A 17,720-nucleotide genomic window follows, 5' to 3' on the forward strand; every position below is an offset into this window, starting at 1 on the left:
AGATTTGGGAGAAGAAACAACGGAAGAGGACTGGAAAAAATTTAAGGACTATTTACAAAAACAATATAAGTTGTATGAATGTTAAAAATTTACACGATTCGGAAACTATAGCTTCAGCAATTAGATTTGGGAAACAGGAAATTATATTTTCAGTAAGAAAAGGTCAAAATCTAAGGTAATACTATGTTTAATTTAAGATATAAGTAACTGATGAAAAGTATGTTAAATTTAGAGGTATAGTATTTGAAAAGTACAAAATAAGGTACGAAACAAGGTAATAATTTGCTGATATCTTTATTATAAAGAATGCAGGGTAAGGGAGATGCGAGGAAGTCCAGTTAGTTATATAAAAAATGTATTGAATGGTTGGTTTTCTTTTCTTCTTTTTCTTTTTTTCTTTTTCTTGTTCTTTTACTTTTTTCTTCAGTGTATGTTTCTAACTTTGTATTTGAAAACTTAATAAAATATTTATTAAAAAAAAGAAGAGAAAATCCTTTCGCTTTTCTGGGGCGCAGGGAAGTCTCAGAGCCGGAGGTTGGGGAAGGGACCCCCTTTGCTCTGCCCTCTTCTCCCGTCTTAGATTCGCATGGGGGTCCCCGCCCGAGCTTGCCTGGCCACCGGGCGCCCGCTGCGCTGCCAATGACAAGCGGGCGACGTCGCGGGCGGGGAAGGCGTCGCTTTCTTTCCCGATCCTTCATCCTCCCAGTCTTCCAGCCCTTTTTTGGGTTGGAAGCTCGTCTCGTTCGCCCTTCTCCTTTCTTCACCCTGCGCGCAATTTTCCTCCCTCGTCTCCCTCCCCATTTCTCCTTCCTTCCTGACTGACTGATGGGCTTGGGCTCGGGCTCAGGCTCGGGCTCAGGTTTCGGGTAGGGCTCGGGCTCAGGCTCGGGCTCGGGCAGCCACAGCGTCGGCGGTGTTGGCGATCGGCGGCGCGGGAGGATGGCCCTCCCGGGGGAGCCGGCGCTGCTCAATGGGGTTGCCAAGGAGACAGGCCGGCCGCCCCCCTCCCCTGGCCCGGCGCCCCCCGCCGCACCGGTGCCCGTTATTGAGCTGGTGCGCGCCGGGCGCCCTATAAAAGCCGCGGACGTGCCCACCGCCGCCCGAGATTATTGGGGGGGCTGAGCCCCCCCAAACGAATTTTTGAGGGGGCTCGGGCCCCCTCAGGCCCCATGGAGTCGGCGCCTATGTGGAGGGTGGTCTTGAGCTACACCCCTGTCTGTGATGTATGCATGATGTTTCTGGGGGTGGTCTTGGACTCCAGGGCGGGCAATTTAAAATGTCTATATAAGGGCGGGCACACCTTTGTTCTGGGTCCTCCTCCTTTCTCCTGCGTGTGGGGGGAGCACCCTGTTGCAACAGATCAATAAAGATCAAGCTTACTAGCTGCTTTGCTTCTCAATATTCTCTGGTTGGCCTCTGTTATTTTCTCCAACCGATGGAGAACCTACAAAGGACTCTATAAGGGCTCTTGTGTTCCCCATAAGGGCAGATTTTCGTTTATTACAAGGGCCAGAGTTCTCTTTCCCGGGCTGATGGGCCCCCTCTGTCCTTCGCCTCCCTCTGCAGCACGTGCCTTCTTGACCGATGGACCTTTGAACCTTGAAAATATTGCCGTTTTGCAGGCCTGCCCTCTGATTTCCCTTCTGGGAAATCCGAAAGGGCAGCATTAGGTGGGAGGAGCTGTGGCTTCCGGGTAGTGATTGTTTGCAGAAGGTATCGGGTTCAATCCAGGCTCAAACTCCCTGCCTGAAACCCTGGAGAGCTGCTGCCAGTCCGAGTAGGAAATACTGAGTTACATGGAACAACGGTCTGACTCTTTGTATAAGACAGCTCCAGATATTTCCATGAGACGTCCCTAACAATCCAGCCAATGCTCAGCACATGTGCATCCTGCGGTTGCTGATATGAGCAAGTTAAACCCGTGATTTTCTTGTTCGGCATCAGTGGGGCTTCAAAATGCTTTAATAATATAATAATAATACATTTTATTTATACCCTGCCCTCCCCATCCAAGACCGGGCTCAGGGCGGCTAACACCAGGTATAAAAAAAAATAACATACAACTTAAAAACTAGATTAAAATACAACTGCCTCATTTCAGTAGAAACTCAAATCAAAAACTTTTTGGGGATGAAAACGTCAAATCTTCACCAAGGCCAACTATCCAGACTGGTCTTACGTGGGCCAGAAAAAAGCCAGGGAAGTCCCCAAATAGGAGTTCCGTCACAGGAAGAGAAAAGAAAAAGGAAAGAGGGGGAGGGGATCAAGTTGATTCCAAGCCAAAGGCCCGGCGGAACAACTCTGTCTTACAGGCCCTGTGGAAAGAAATCAGATCCTTTACTGTGGCTGGATCCTAACCAAGATTTTGTACGTTTACAAAAAAGGTATTGACCACCCCAGAAAAGACAGTAGGGCTTCCATGCTTCGTCGAAGGAAAGAATTTGCCTTCCAATATGTTTTTTTTAAAAAAGTTATTCATCCCCATTCCCACGCCTATTGCCTTATGATAGCACACACGATTTCCAATTTTTAAAGCCACATTAACTCTAACTGGCATAAACAAGTTATTCATCAATGCTTTGCGCCTTGGCTGAATAGCTTTCTTTTACAGAAGCTTGATAAGGCAAGCGGCACATAAGAGTGATTTGATTTCACAGCCCAGATTCTTGTCTGTGATCACGATCTGCTGGGCTGCCAAGCTGGGCACGCGGTTAACCGTTCTCATGCAAAAGTCACTGGAATTGAGATGTGCATTATGCTAATTCATTAATTAACTAAATTCATATGCAGCCCCTTTATCTGTGGATCACAGGGCGGTTTATGGTATAAAGGTAAAGGGTAAAGGGACACAGGGCGGTTTATGGTATAATGGTAAAGGGTAAAGGGACCCCTGACCATTAGCTCCAGTCGTGACCGACTCTGGGGTTGCGGCACTCATCTCGCTTTAGTGGCTGAGGGAGCCGGCGTACAGCTTCTGGGTCATGTGGCCAGCATGACTAAGCCGCTTCTGGTGAACCAGAGCAGCGCACGGAAACACTGTTTACCTTCCCGCCGGAGCCGTACCTATTTATCTACTTGCACTGGTGTGCTTTCGAACTGCTAGGTTGGCAGGAGCAGGGACCGAGCAACGGGAGCTCACCCCGTCATGGGGATTCGAATCGCCAACCTTCTGATCGGCAAGTCCTAGGCTCTGTGGTTTAACCCACAGCGCCACCCGCATCCCTCTTAACGAACTACACTTCCCAGAATTCCTTGAGGGAAGCCTTGACAGTTTAAAGTGGTATGATACTGGTTTGAGTGTCTAGTGCGGACAGGGCCGTTGCATGTGGAACCATGAAGAGAAGCACTCCGTATACAGCAACATTTTGTTGCAGGCTCATATCCTATTTGTTGCCGAGAAAGTAGGGGAAGAGGAATGACAAGGCCTGCAGCGATGGTGTGTTGTTTGTTTAAGTTTTAATTTTGGGAAGTCTGCCCACCCCAGTCTCATTGCTAAGCCACAGTTTGTTTAAAAGTTGAAGTAACTGGGAACATCTACGTGGCACTGCTCTGACATCTGTTTGGCACTTCAGAAGACTGCCTGTGTACCTGGGGAGCAGTACAGCCAAGGCTGGGGTCAGTTCGACATTTCCCTCCCACAAAACATAGGAAGGAAGGGCAAGTATGTGGACAAATTGAGGAGGAGGGCAAGCAGAAACGGCCACATCGCCAAGAGGTGCAACCAGGGAGAAACCGCCTGCTGCCTTCTCCTGAGAACTTTGCACCAGAAATAATAATAATGATGATTTATTACTTATACCCTGTCCATCTGGCTGGGTTTCCCCTGCCACTCTGGGCGGCTTCCAACAAGAGATTAAAAAGACATTAAAACCTTTCAAATACTCAAGAGTGCACCCTGGAAACTGGTAGAACAGCAAACATGATTCGGGAGAGCAGGGAAGGCACGACCTGGGCTAAAAGAACAAGACACTCCCCTTGGTTCTCAAACGCCTTGGTTCTCAAACGCTGAAAAAACCAGGAAGTAAGTGTTCTGGTTTTTGAACGTTTCTCGGAAGTTGAACGTCCAATGTGGCTGTCGGCTATTGTTTCCGGGGCACCTGCACCAATCAGAAGCTGCGCCTTGGTTTTTGAACATTTCGGAAGTCAAATGGACTTTTTGCAATTTGTTTTGCGTTTTTGTTTTTGAAGTTTTTTCGGCTAATTTGTTTTTGTGACTGTGTGGAACCCAGTTCATAAGACCACAGCTACTACTATGCCATAAGATTCACTGTCCTGTAATATCACATATGAGCTTTAACTACCGATGAAGCCCAGGACGGTGAAACAAGGCCAATATTCTGGAAATCCTTGTCTTTCGACTCTGTGAAAGGATTCTGTGGAACTGTAACAACCTTTCATGTGGATTGTTTGGACCTTATGAACAGACAGGTGGAATAGACACTATTACACAGATGGACCTTATGGATGAACTGACTAGAGAATGATCTGATCCATTGGGCCTTCTGCTTTGTTCGTTTGTTGAACTTTATAAGTTACTTTTGTTGAAATTTATGATTTGATACAAGGAATAATATACCTTATTTATCTAAGAACACAGCAAAGTTACGTCTTGTGTGTTTATTGAGTCACTCTCTCTCAGCTTAGCCTACTCTGCAAGAACGTTGTGTGAGGATAAACCTGGGGGAGGGAAGGCGGGAGAAGAACCATGTATGCTGCTTTGAGCTCCTGGGAGGAAACACGGCTTATAAATGCGGAAACAAAAATAGACAGCATCTGGCACCATCAAATGTCTTGATTCAGGGGTGGGCAATCTGTGGCCCTTTGGATACTGCTGCACTCAAACTATGACCAGCATGGCCCACGATCAGGGACAATTAGAGCTGTAAGTTCAACAATATGGAGCAACACAGAGATGCCATTACAGTTTCGGCCGTTGCTTTCACCTTAACTGATTATATGCAGGGGGAAGCGTTGGATTGTTGTTGTTGTTGTTTAGTCGTGTCCGACTCTTCGTGACCCCATGGACCAGAGCACGCCAGGCACTTCTGTCTTCCACTGCCTCCCAAAGTTTGGTCAAACTCATGCTGGTAGCTTCCAGAACACTATCCAACCATCTCGTCCTCTGTCGTCCCCTTCTCCTTGTGCCCTCCATCTTTCCCAGCATCAGGGTCTTTTCCAGGGAGTCTTCTCTTCTCACGAGGTGGCCAATGTATTGGAGCCTCAGCTTCAGGATCTGTCCTTCCAGTGAGCACTCAGGGCTGATTTCCTGCAGAATGGAGAGGTTTGATCTTCTTGCAGTCCATGGGACTCTCAAGAGTCTCCTCCAGCACCATAATTCAAAAGCATCAATTCTTTGGCGATCAGCCTTCTTTATGATCCAGCTTTCACTTCCATACATCACTACTGGGAAAACCATAGCTTTTACTATACGGACCTTTGTTGGCAAGGTGATGTCTCTACTTTTTAAGATGCTGTCTAAATTTGTCATTGCTTTTCTCCCACGAAGCAGGCGTCTTTTAATTTCATGGCTGCTGTCACCATCTGCAGTGATCATGGAGCCCAAGAAAGTAAAATCTCTCACTGCCTCCATTTCTTCCCCTTCTATTTGCCAGGAGGTGATGGGACCAGTGGCCATGATCTTCGTTTTTTTGATGTTGAGCTTCAGACCATATTTTGCGCTCTCCTCTTTCACCCTCATTAAAAGGTTCTTTAATTCCTCCTCACTTTCTGCCATCAAGGTTGTGTCATCTGCATATCTGAGGTTGTTGATATTTCTTCCGGCAATCTTAATTCCGGCTAGGGATTCATCCAGCGTTGGATTACTGACTGCTATTAATTGGGGGAGGGGCTGCCACTGTGCTGTTTTTATTCTGATTGTCTGAATGTTTTTAATAATCATAGAACTGGAGAGCTGGAAGGGACCCCAAGGGTCATTCAGTCCAACCCCCTGCAATGCAGCAATCTCAAGGCAACAGATCACATTCAAGAATCACCGGGCCGTTTACAACATAAAAACTTGAAAATGCAGAACATAGTAACAAACAAACAAAAAGGCTATAGATTGTTTAATTATCCAAAGGCCTGGTTTTACAGGAATGTTTTCATAATAAAGGTATCCTTGGGGAAAGCATTCCAAAAATGGGGAACCACCGCAGAAAACTAATACACACACAGAGTTTTAATTCTATTAATTGTTTTAAAGTATTGCCGCCGCCCCTTTGTGATTTTAGCTGTTCTTATTTTATCTGTTAGTCATCTTGAGTTTCCATAAGGGAAAAGGCACGGTATAAATAAATATTTGACAACCACCACCACTACCCAAAAGGCAGAATAAGCATGTGCTTAGGGCATCAGCAAAGCAGGGGCATGCCATATATATATATATATAATTTTCTTTTGGAAAGAATTAGACACTTGATATTTCAGAAAAGGCATTGAAATAGGTCAACATGGCAGGAGGGTGGGAAATCAGAACTTCCTTATGCTCCACATTCCCCCTCCCCCGTTTCTAGCACTGATTTTATTTTATTTTTTATTTCCATATAGGGTGGAGACACACCATAATCTTTTTTTTTTTAAAGTGTTTAGGGCCTCCAAAGATTTCCATCCGGTCCTGACCGGGGGAAAGGAGAGAGGCACAATACGTGGCCGGACCGGTTGGGTTCAGTGGGTCTGAGGGCCCAACGACTAGCCCCAGCTAAGCCTTCCAGTTCTGTGGGGTTATGAGGTTGGGGAGCAGATTGGGGGGAGGACAAAACAAAGACACACCCCCCCCGGAACATTTCCAATCGTACCTGATCAGGGGTGGCCACCCCGCGCGTTTCCCAGCAGCAGAGCCCCAGAAACAGCAGCGGCCGTAGACAGAAGCCCGGCCTGGCCCAAGGGTGGGATCTCCTCCGGGGATCACGTCTAGCACCCATTGCTTCGGCCGTCAGGATCCCCTCTTCCGCATCCACCAGGGCCACTTCCCCTTTAAGCGCGCCGCTGGGACCGAATGTTGGGTTTAAACAGTAGCAACCCGAGGGAACTCCCGGGCCGCCAGCCGCCCTCTGATTGGCTGGCTTTGGAGAATGGAACGAGGAAGGCCGGCTTCAAAGGCAGCACGTGACCATGCCATGACCTTAAATACCGCAGAGATAGGGAGGGAAGCCAGGTTAGAGACGCCCGTTCTACTTTTTAAGAAAACAAACATATTTATTAAAAAATAAATAAAAATAGGGATTCTAGCTCCGCCCACTTGCCGGCTTCTTAAAGGGACAGGACTAAAAGGAGAGGAAGCGAGCTCAAACGAGGCGGTGCGGGAGAGGATCGAGGAACCGAAACGTCCCAAACGCATGTTCTGAGAAATGGTTTGCGGTTAAGGGGAAAGGAAGCATATTCACTGCGGGCAGCTATATTAGGTGTGAAGCTAAAAAAAAAAAAACTAGGATCATGGCCTCTGGGCCCATCACCTCCTGGCAAATAGAAGGGGAAGAAATGGAGGCAGTGAGAGATTTTACTTTCTTGGGCTCCATGATCACTGCAGATGGTGACAGCAGTCACGAAATTAAAAGACGCCTGCTCCTTGGGAGAAAGGTGATGGCAAACCTAGACAGTATCTTAAAAAGCAGAGACATCACCTTGCCAACAAAGGTCCGTATAGTTAAAGCCATGGTTTTCCCCAGTAGTGATGTATGGAAGTGAGAGCTGGACCATAAAGAAGGCTGATCGCCGAAGAATTGATGCTTTTGAATTCTGGTGCTGGAGGAGACTCTTGAGAGTCCCATGGACTGCAAGAAGATCAAACCTATCCATTCTTAAGGAAATCAGCCCTGAGTGCTCACTGGAAGGACAGATCCTGAAGCTGAGGCTCCAATACTTTGGCCACCTCGTGAGAAGAGAAGACTCCCTGGAAAAGACCCTGGTGTTGGGAAAGATGGAGGGCACAAGGAGAAGAGGAAGACAGAGGACAAGATGGTTGGACAGTGTTCTTGAAGCTACCAGCATGAGTTTGACCAAACTGCGAGAAGCAGTGGAAGACAGGAGTGCCTGGCGTGCTCTGGTCCAGGGGGTCACGAAGAGTCGGACACAACTAAACAACAACAAATATTAGGTATGAGGGCTAAGTGGAACCTCCAGCTCCAGCAGCAGTATACCTCTGAATGCCAGTGCAGACAGTACAGGAGGCAAGTTTCCTTTGCACCTGGCCTGCATGCTTCCCTAATTCATTCTGGACAGCTGTTATTAGAGATCATTTTCTAGAAAAGGACCCCCCTTGAACCTGATGTAGCAAAGTAAAGGTAAAGGGACCCCTGACAGTTAAGTCCAGTCATGAACGACTCTGGGGTTGCAGCGCCCATCTCGCTTTATTGGCCAAGGGAGCCGGTGTACAGCTTCTGGGTCATGTGGCCAGCATGACTAAGCCGCTTCTGGCGAACCAGAGCAGCGCACGGAAACGCCGTTTACCTTCCTGCCAGAGCAGTACCTACTTATCTACTTGCACTTGACGTACTTTTGAACTGCTAGGTTGGCAGGAGCTGGGACTGAGCAGCGAGAGCTCAACCCATCACGGGGATTCGAGCTGCCGACCTTCTGATTGCCAAGTACTAGGCTCTGTGGTTTAACCCACAGCGCCACCCGTGTCCCACGATGTAGCAAGACTCTTATATAAAATAGCATATTGTAATCAGAAAATCAAGGTGGCATTCTTGCATGCATTTCTATTTGGAATTACCAGCTGAATTTGTGGTACTTCTGAGTATAAAAACAGGGGTCAGCAAATTTTTTCAGCCGGGGGCCATTCCACTGTCCCTCAAACCTTGTGGGGGGGGCGGACTATATTTTTTTTTGGGGGGGGGTAAATGAACAAATTCCTATGCCCCACAAATAACCTAGAGATGCATTTTAAATAAAAGGACACATTCTACTCATGTAAAAACACGCTGATTCCTGAACCGTCCACAGGCCGGATTTAGAAGGCAATTGGGCCGGATCCGGCCCCCGGGCCCTAGTTTCCCTACGCATGGTATAAAACGTGTAGGATCAGGCCATAAAGACACGGAACCTGTGGCGCTGCAAATGTTCCAGGAATATAATTGCCTTCATCCCCTCGATCTGGACGCTGTAATTCGGTTGATGCAGTCCAGAATGCCATTGGCTTTTTTTGCTGCTGCATCTCACTGTTGACTCATGTTAAGCTTGTGCTCCACCAAGACCTGAAGACCCTTTTCAAATGTACTACTGGCCATCCACCTGTTCCTCATCTTATATTTGTGCAGCTGGTTCTTCCTGCCTAGGTGCAGAACCTATTTGTCCCTACTGACATTCTTTTTCTTAGTTTGGTCCCAGTTGCCCCATCTGTTAAGGTCATTTTGAATCCTGATTCTGTATGTATGTACTGTAGATATGCAAAGAGAGACACAATCTATGTTGAAGCAGGGACCAGGCGGAACATCTAACGAGACAGTGTTTTTGGGTCAGTTTCCATGTGTGAAAAGTCTTATTTTAGCTCGGTCACAGGGCACAGGCTGAACACCACAGATTTGGACAGTGGCGTCTCCACCTACAAGGAGCAGGTCAGTCGTGAAGTGGAAGACCTTCCACTGGCAGGCTAGAGAGCCACCAACAGAATCATAGAGTTGGAAGGGACCCAAGAGGCCTCTAGTCCATTGCAGGGGAGAGTGAGTATATAAATACTGGGCTCAAAAGACAAGTAGTCTGACCAAACAGGAGACTACTTCCTGCCTGACAGAAGTTCTTGGGCTCCTCTGGGCAGGAAGGATAGCTGCTTGCACTGTACAAAGTGAACTAATTGCAGGGTACTGGAAGAAGCAAAGATCACCAGTGTCAAAGCAATTATTCCTCAACATCAACTTTGTTGGACTGGTCATGTTGTGAGGGTGCCTGATTATTGTCTGCCAAAGCAACTGCTCTATTCCAAACTTAAAAATGGAAAGTGTAACGCTGGTGGCCAACAAAAGAGGTTCAAAGACGCTCTCAAGGCAAATCTAAAAAAAATATAGTACAGTGGTACCTCGGGTTACATATTCTTCAGGTTACATACACTTCAGGTTACAGACTCCGCTAACCCAGAATTATTACCTCGGGTTAAGAACTTTGCTTCAGGATGAGAACAGAAATCATGCTCAGGTGGTGCGGCAGCAGCAGGAGGCCCCATTAGCTAAAGTGGTGCTTCAGGTTAAGAACAGTTTCAGGTTAAGAACAGATCTCTGGAACGAATTAAGTTCTTAACCCAAGGTACCACTGTACTGACAACACTGACAACTGGGAAACACTGGCCTGCGAGTGCTCCAGTTGGAGAACAGCCTTTACCAAAGGTGTCATGGGTTTTGAAGATGATCAAACTCAAGACGAAAGGGAGAAATGTGCTAAGAGGAAGGCACACTTGGCAAACCCTCACCGTGATCAACTACCGCCCAGAAACCAATGTCCCCACTGTGGAAGTATGTGTGGCTCCAGAATTGGCCTCCGCAGTCACTTACAGATTCACTGTTAAGACCGTGTTTATGGAAGACAATCTTACTTGGCTATGAGTGATCACCAAAGAACAAAGTAGAACTAAGCTGTTGTGAGATGTATCTGTCTCCCTTGCTAGTGACTTTCAGGAGGTGGTTACATACATCCCTGTTTAGCCAGCATCTTGTCCCAAAAACGTATCTTCTCCAGAACATATCAGTAAGCCAAGAAGAAATGCTTTTAATCAAGCTCCAATGTAATTTTCTGACACGGGGGTCATCTAAGAGATCAACACTCATACATACAATGCCACACACACACTTCCAGGAATGAATTCCTTGTGGGAACATCTTGGCCCTGGCTGTTCTTAGATGCGCAGGTTTCCCACAGTTCTCCGGCATCCAGAGATCAAGCCAAGAGATTGCACAAGCGGCTCCCTCCTCTCTTATCCACGGCCTCCCGTCAGTCACGTCACGTCAGTCAGGGGTCCTACTAAGATGCTCTCGCACATTGGGCCCATATTAAGTGCAAAGTATAAATCTGTTTCATAAATAATAATTAAAAAATTGTTTTTTGTTGGAAAAGGTGCTGTTTGTTCACAACGATGCTGGTGGCTCAGGTAGGCATCCTGTCCCCTGTGGCAAGAGCCCCAAGCAGCATCCATTCATTTTAGGCACAGCTGTTGGTCTGGTGGCAGACAAGTGGCACGTCCTTAATCATCAGCCAGTCGGAGGAGGGTGCCGGAGGTCGTGGGGACGCTAGAGGAAGCGAGAATGAGGTGGTCAGGTTAAAAGCAGGACAGAATAAGAAGAGCACAAGAAGAGCACCAGCAGGATCAGGCCAGGGCCCATCTAGTCTAGCATCCCGTTCTAGTGGGGTACAAAGGTAAAGGGAGTACAAAGGTAAAGGGACCCCCGACCCTTAGGTCCAGTCGTGGCCGACTCTGGGGTTGCAGTGCTCATCTCGCTTTATTGGCCGAGGGAGCTGGCGTACAGCTTCCGGGTCATGTGGCCAGCATAACTAAGCCGCTTCTGGTGAACCAGAGCAGTGCACAGAAATGTCGTTTACCTTCCCGCCGGATTGGTACCTATTTATCTACTTGTACTTTGATGTGGTTTCGAACTGCTAGGTTGGCAGGAGCAGGGACTGAGCAACAGGAGCTCACGCCGTCACAGGGATTCGAACCGCCGACCTTCTGACCGGCAAGTCCTAGGCTCTGTGGTTTAACCCACAGTGCCACCCGTGTTCTAGTGGGGTAGGAGAGAAGAAAATAACACCCATGTATTTCACATCTGGCAACCAATGTACCCCTTGGGTTTCAGATACTACATGGGTATACAAGTCTACCTTCAAATGTCTTCTAAAAGTCTGGTGGTTGTTTTTCTCTTTGACACCTGGTGGGAGGGCATTCCACAGGGCGGGTGCCACTACCGAGAAGGCCCTCTGCCTGGTAACCAGGGAACCAGAAGAGCAAATCTGTTCCCAAGTGAAAGCAACTCCCAAGCATGCCTTTGCAAGCAGGGCTTGCTGTCCCTGCTGATGACAGAGAGCCCCTCTGATGATACCAGGTGATTGGCAGGTGGGCGGCATCACCCACCTGCCCAAATGGCCCCTGGGGGTAAGAGAGGTTGGGATCCAAGTCACCAGCCCAGAAAAGGACCCCACTCCTCAGTATGCAGGATTACAGCCTTGGTTGGCTGCCCAAGGGCAGGATCAAGCTCCACGGCAACAGGCTGAGATCCAAGGCAACATTTGGTTTTTCACAGGTGGGAGCGAGAGCAGAAGTCTAGTATACCAGTCCACCAGCTGGGCTCCAATAAGGTCGTGGATGTGGTAAGGAAGGCCCAGCTTCACAGCGCTTGGAGCTCGGCGGTTCTGCAAGTCAGACAGCAAAACCTCCTTGTATTTGGCCTTCTGGATCATGCTCAGCACAGCTTTCCTCCCTGGGAAGACGGAGAGACACACACAACACAGATCAGTAGGTTGCTGCCGTCAGAGGTGTCCCAGCTTTTGCCTGGAGCAGGGAAACGAACTAACCTTTGATGAAGCATTTGACAAAACGACCTGCTCCAGGCACTGCCAGCCACCAGCTCCCTGCGTCACGGACAGTCAGGACTCCGGCATTCACCAGCTGCCTGAACATGAAACACAGGAATGGGAGAGAAATGGAATTCCCCCCATTACGACTTGCCCCTTTTGCACCAAGATAAAGCCGCTTCTGGGACTGTGGAAAGCCGGAGAGAACGGGAGTCTAAGGGAAGCGTTGCTCAGTGATGCGATCAGGACAGGACTTCAGGGAAAAGGTCCTGTTCAGTAAAACGAGAAGGAGTGTCCCCAAGCACAGCAGAGCTGGCTTACTGCATTTTGAAGTAACGTACTTCCCATTATGGAGAGGCCAGGAGATGTAAGACAACTAAGTCCAGAGTTCAAAATGACCAAACCCCACCACTAAGTGTGTTTGAGGATCCCAGTATGAGCCACTGTTTCTTCTTCTGAGGTGCCTGGATCTCAGCTCTGGGCAAGACACTACCCGTTACTCAACAATCTCCATGCAAGTTAACCGTCAGGTATGATGGTCCAAGACCTTTATTATTTTTGTAAACAGCTTTGAGGGCTTTTGTTTTTGTTTGTACAATTGTAGCCATAGAATTGTACACTTGGAAGGGTCGTCTCGTCTAACCCCCTGCATTACAGAAATATTTTTGCCCAGTGTGTAACTCGAACCCACAACCCTGAGATTAAGAGTCTCATGCCCTTATATACAGTACATTACTATATTCTTAGAGGGTGCCTGCTGTGGCATGTGCAGTCATGTCACAGAATACTTCCCCTTGCCCCCAGGGAACTGGGTTGTTTAACCCCATACAAAATTATGCAGATTTAAACCAATCAGAACGAATTCAATCAATTTACTAAGATTCATTATAACCGGACACAGCAAAACCTCAAAGAGGAAGCCCAATCTTCATACCCGGCCCTCAGAACACACCCTACTCTGTCTCCACTCTGCGGAAAACTTTACTCACGTGATTTCCGCATCACTGAAGCCAAACTCTCTCACCATCCTTCTTTTGTCGAAACTGATGTCAGGGCAGGAGCTGAGGACAGAATCCAAGAATTTCCTAACAGTCCTGTCAAAGTCCTTCCCAGACGTAAACTCTAGCACCTGTGGGAGAAAGAGCCATCACAATCTCTCTCCTGCTTCTGCACTAACCACATACACACACACACACACACACACACAGACACAAGACCTTAGATTTATAGTTGTCTGTGAACGCCACAACGAAAGTGTCTGCATCGAAACCATGCTGGAACATCCGGATCCGGCCCTCATCTTTCAGCTGGCTCTGGAGAAAGACACAGAGGGAGGAGGAGGTTTTATTTATTTTAACCAGTCTATTTCAAATGCAAACTCTGAAGGTGGAGAATTGGAGGCAGCAGGAGGAGAGATTTGTCTATCTATAGACACACACCTCATTTTATTGAAATCATGGTAGGGTGTGTGCGTGTCTACATGAGAGGATGAGGAGGTTTATAGGTTTCCCATAGGATCCTTTGGTTCTTCAAACACCCCATATCCTGGGGAACCTCAGGTCCGGGGGAGTGGGGGGCAAATTCAACCCTCCAGATTCCTCTACCTGGCCTCTGAACTGAGGAAGGAATCACCTACCAAGTGCCTGTCGACGGTCGTTCGGTCTTTGACGAGGCTGTAGATCTGGTGTCTCAGAATCAAGGGTGGCAGAAAATCCTCAAATAATTTGCGGGGGAAGAGAGAGGCCAAGAACTGGAGTGCAGATTCTACTGCCTCGGGGCCTTCTGGGGGAGGAAACATAAGAAGCTGGCATATTTCTGCAGCGCTCTGCCTCATGCCACCCAGAATTGATGGCACTCACCTCTCACTCATCATCCCCCCAGAAGTCCACTCACGCACACCTCCCCATGCAGAGAGAGAACTCTGACCCCTCACCACACAACACTTCCTCCATTCTTACCCTGTTCGAGAGGCTCCGATCCGAGAACCAGCCGTCGTTTTTTCGCCTGGAATGTATCCGAGATGAGCTGATGCTTCCGCTTCATGGGGCTGGAGGTGAGGGCTAAAGATGGGAGACAGAGTCATTATGCTACCTGCTCCGTAGACCAAGTGTGCAGAACTCTCTGGTCCTCTGGATACTGTGGTACTACAACTTTCATCAGCCACAGCCCAGGGACGATGGGAGTTGTAGTCCAGCAACATTTAGAGGGCCACAGGTTCCTCACACCTGCCACAGACCCTTGCTAGCCTTCATTCTCCACCCTCACACCCCTTCAATACTGAGGGCCATTTCAGAGACCAGTGTCTTCCTCCTTCTCAGCCTTTCAGTCATAATCGTCCTCCCCTTCTTCCAATACCTTTCTGGGTGCTCTGCAATGAGTTACGCTCCCCATCTCTAATCCATCCCAAAAGGTCCCTCAGCGTTCATTCTGGTCTATATCTCACAATCCTATTGTCCTCAGAATACCCTTGATGCTGCAGATGGCACACAACCCACAACTTTCATTGCCCTGGCACCTCAGTATAAGGCTGACGGCATTCATACTGGCAGGCCCTGTCTCCTGTATTATTAAGTACTGGCTGGCATGCAGAAATTAAGGAGGCAAAGCTCTCACCTCATCACTTCCCTGCCATACCCTGAAGAACTTCAGTTGCATGCTCTACTTTAAAAGAGAATGTAATGAAAATGGTCTATCGCTGATATCTAACACCTGACAAACTAGCAAAAATGTATAGAACAAGTAGCAAAATCTGTTGGAAATGTAAAGAAAAGGATGTGGATTTTTACCACATGTGGTGGACATGTGATAAAATGAAAGTTTTGGGAATTGATCTATAATGAATTGAAAAAGATGTTTAAATATACTTTCCCAAAAAAGCCTGAAGAACTATTGCTAGTTTTGATAGGAGAGGATATTAAGATGACGGACCAAAGATTATATATGTATGCTACGACAGCTGCCAGAGTTTTGATAGCCCAAAAGTGGAAAACACAGGAGATACAGACTGTAAAGGAGTGGCAGACAAAGTTGGTCAAGTACACGGAATTAGCAAAACTGACACATAGGATTCGCAGTCAGGAGGAAACAAAGTACCAAAAATAATGGAGTAAATTTATGGTCCATATAAGTGAGAACTTTGAAATTTGAAGACGTTAGCAGGACTGAAATTATGTCATGTTTTAGTTTTTAATTAAGGAACTGTGAATTAAGGACTGGAATAAGAAAACCTGCGGAAGGGAAGGAGGGAAGTCAACAGATCTATGGAGCATAAAGTAAGACAGATGTAAAAAGACTTGAAATATTTGTTTGTTGGTGTTGGTGTATTTGAAATGAAAATTTAATAAAAAGCATATTGTAAAAAAAAGCACTTCAGTTGCTTAATATCTGCATCAAGCAACTTCAAAAGCACAGGGGAGGTAAAACAAGTTGGGTGTGGATCACACCTATGCTGATCAAATAGTCTGCTCATACAACTGGGTTGCTGTATGTTTTGTATATGAGTGATTCAAGTTGCTGCTTTTTCTAGCCTGGTTTCATCATCCGGCTTCAATTTTGCCTTTGAATGTTATTGTCGTCTTCTCTGTATGCAGTGTGATAAATGGCTTTATATTAACAGTACCCACCTGTAGCATCAGCTTCCCTCCCCCCCCCTTCATCAATATCTGCCCCATGCAAGCTAATGCCACAACCAAACAATTAATATTTTCTTTTTTAAAATGTTATTATCAAAATTTACAAATATCATTAAAAGAAAATGTATTTCCATGACACATCTGTCTGTTTTGAAAACACGATATTCTGTGATAACCTTGGATAAATTTATTATAACACAACTGCTTTCTTGGGAGCAGAGTCCACTTTATTAGTAGTAGCCGTATCACAGGGCAGTGATCACTAAATAAAAGCACAAAACGAGAAACCAAAACACATTTAAAAAACAACAACCCGGAAGAAAGGGGTCAAGTTTACTGCATGTACGGTGTCAAAGGAAAATATTATGAAAATGATGTAAAGATGGTACTTAACCCCTGTAAAATTAACAAAGATTTACCACAACAGTGATAATGTTGGAAATGTAAAGAAAAGGAGGGTATCTTTTATCATATGTGGTGGACCTCCCCCAAGGTGAAAGACTTCATTTATAATGAATTGAAAAAAATGTTGAAATATACATTTATTAAGAAACCAGAGGCCTTTCTTCTTGGAATAACAGGTTTGGAATTGCCCAAGAAAGATGTTAAATTGTTTTTGTATGCCACAACTGCAGCAAGAATTTTGTTAGCTAAGAATTGGAAAACACAAGAAATCCCAACAGTGGAGGAATGGCAGATGAAGATGATAGATTTTTCGGAGCTAGCCAACCTGACTGGAAGAGTCCGCCACCAGAAGGAGGAGGAATATCAGGAAGAATGGATGGAATTCAAAGACTATTTAGTTAAATATGTTAAGATAACTTAATTGGAAAAGCTTGCAAATATTAGATAGGCTTTAAATATGTAATGTTAGGAATTAATATATCTAAAGCTAAAATAGAAAGAAAGAAAGATGTTAAGTGATTAAGTTAATCTTATGAGAAAATTGGTTTTGGAAAACTGTTAAAATGATACACACTGAAATTCAACTAGGAGGATTCAAGGAAGTCACTTAACAATGTCACTAAGATTGTTTTAAATACGATTGAGATTTATGTTTGTTTAACATTTTTGGAAAATCAATAAAATTTTTTTTGGGGGGAAACAACAACCCAGTAACAACGCCCCCACAAACACATCATTATTATTGTGCAAACCCACTGCTCTTGTGTAAGAGGAAAAGTACTGTAGTAACAAAAGTGAAGATGTAAATAGACTAGCGAATTATGGAAGCAAAGTCTTCTGAAACGCCACGAGTTGCATCCAAGACCCGCTCAAGAGGAGACCCATTGAACCAAATAGCCCTAAGTTAGTGATGCTCATTGATTTCCTTGAGTCTTCCTCTCCCTCCCCTCTTTCCCACCCCCCTGGACCCCCTCCTCCATTTAAAGCGCCCCCGCCTCACAAAGAGACCCTCGTAGTCTCGCCTGCCAGTCCCCGCTTCCGGCCAGAGCTGCCTCTGACGACGCCGCTGCTGCCGCTTCCTCTCCAAAACGAGCCACTCCAAGTCCCCACCCGAGTCGGCAAAGCTCCTTGCTGGCCGCCTCCGGAAGATGACGTCACTCCCCTCCCACCCCGCCCCTTTGACACGCTCGC

General features: G+C 46.6%; 2 protein-coding genes and 1 long non-coding RNA gene across 3 annotated transcripts in view; 1 reads left to right on the plus strand and 2 right to left on the minus strand.

Moving 5' to 3' along the window:
- The window catches only part of NEU1 (neuraminidase 1), a 29,981-nt gene extending 22,932 nt beyond the window's left edge, over positions 1 to 7,049 (minus strand). The window contains exon 1 of the mRNA XM_082210374.1: positions 6,795 to 7,049. Coding sequence (XP_082066500.1) covers positions 6,795 to 6,920 — 126 coding nt within the window. The 5' untranslated portion in view covers positions 6,921 to 7,049. The remainder of the gene's footprint in view (positions 1 to 6,794) is intronic.
- The window catches only part of LOC309525532, a 130,800-nt gene continuing 116,000 nt past the window's right edge, over positions 2,921 to 17,720 (plus strand). The window contains exons 1-2 of the long non-coding RNA XR_014216389.1: positions 2,921 to 3,483; positions 3,516 to 4,981. This is a non-coding gene — a long non-coding RNA (uncharacterized lncRNA). The remainder of the gene's footprint in view (positions 3,484 to 3,515; positions 4,982 to 17,720) is intronic.
- Positions 10,672 to 17,680, minus strand: WHR1 (winged helix repair factor 1). Its single transcript, XM_082210670.1, has 8 exons — positions 17,530 to 17,680; positions 14,451 to 14,552; positions 14,129 to 14,274; positions 13,710 to 13,805; positions 13,482 to 13,621; positions 12,493 to 12,590; positions 12,251 to 12,398; positions 10,672 to 11,213 (listed from the first exon to the last, which is right to left on the minus strand). The coding sequence occupies exons 2-8, from the start codon at positions 14,533 to 14,535 to the stop codon at positions 11,168 to 11,170; spliced, it is 759 nt and encodes a 252-aa protein (XP_082066796.1). The 5' UTR covers positions 14,536 to 14,552; positions 17,530 to 17,680; the 3' UTR covers positions 10,672 to 11,167.

The sequence above is a fragment of the Podarcis vaucheri genome (genome assembly GCF_965113315.1).
Source record: "Podarcis vaucheri genome assembly, chromosome: 2".
Classification (NCBI taxonomy): domain Eukaryota; kingdom Metazoa; phylum Chordata; class Lepidosauria; order Squamata; family Lacertidae; genus Podarcis; species Podarcis vaucheri.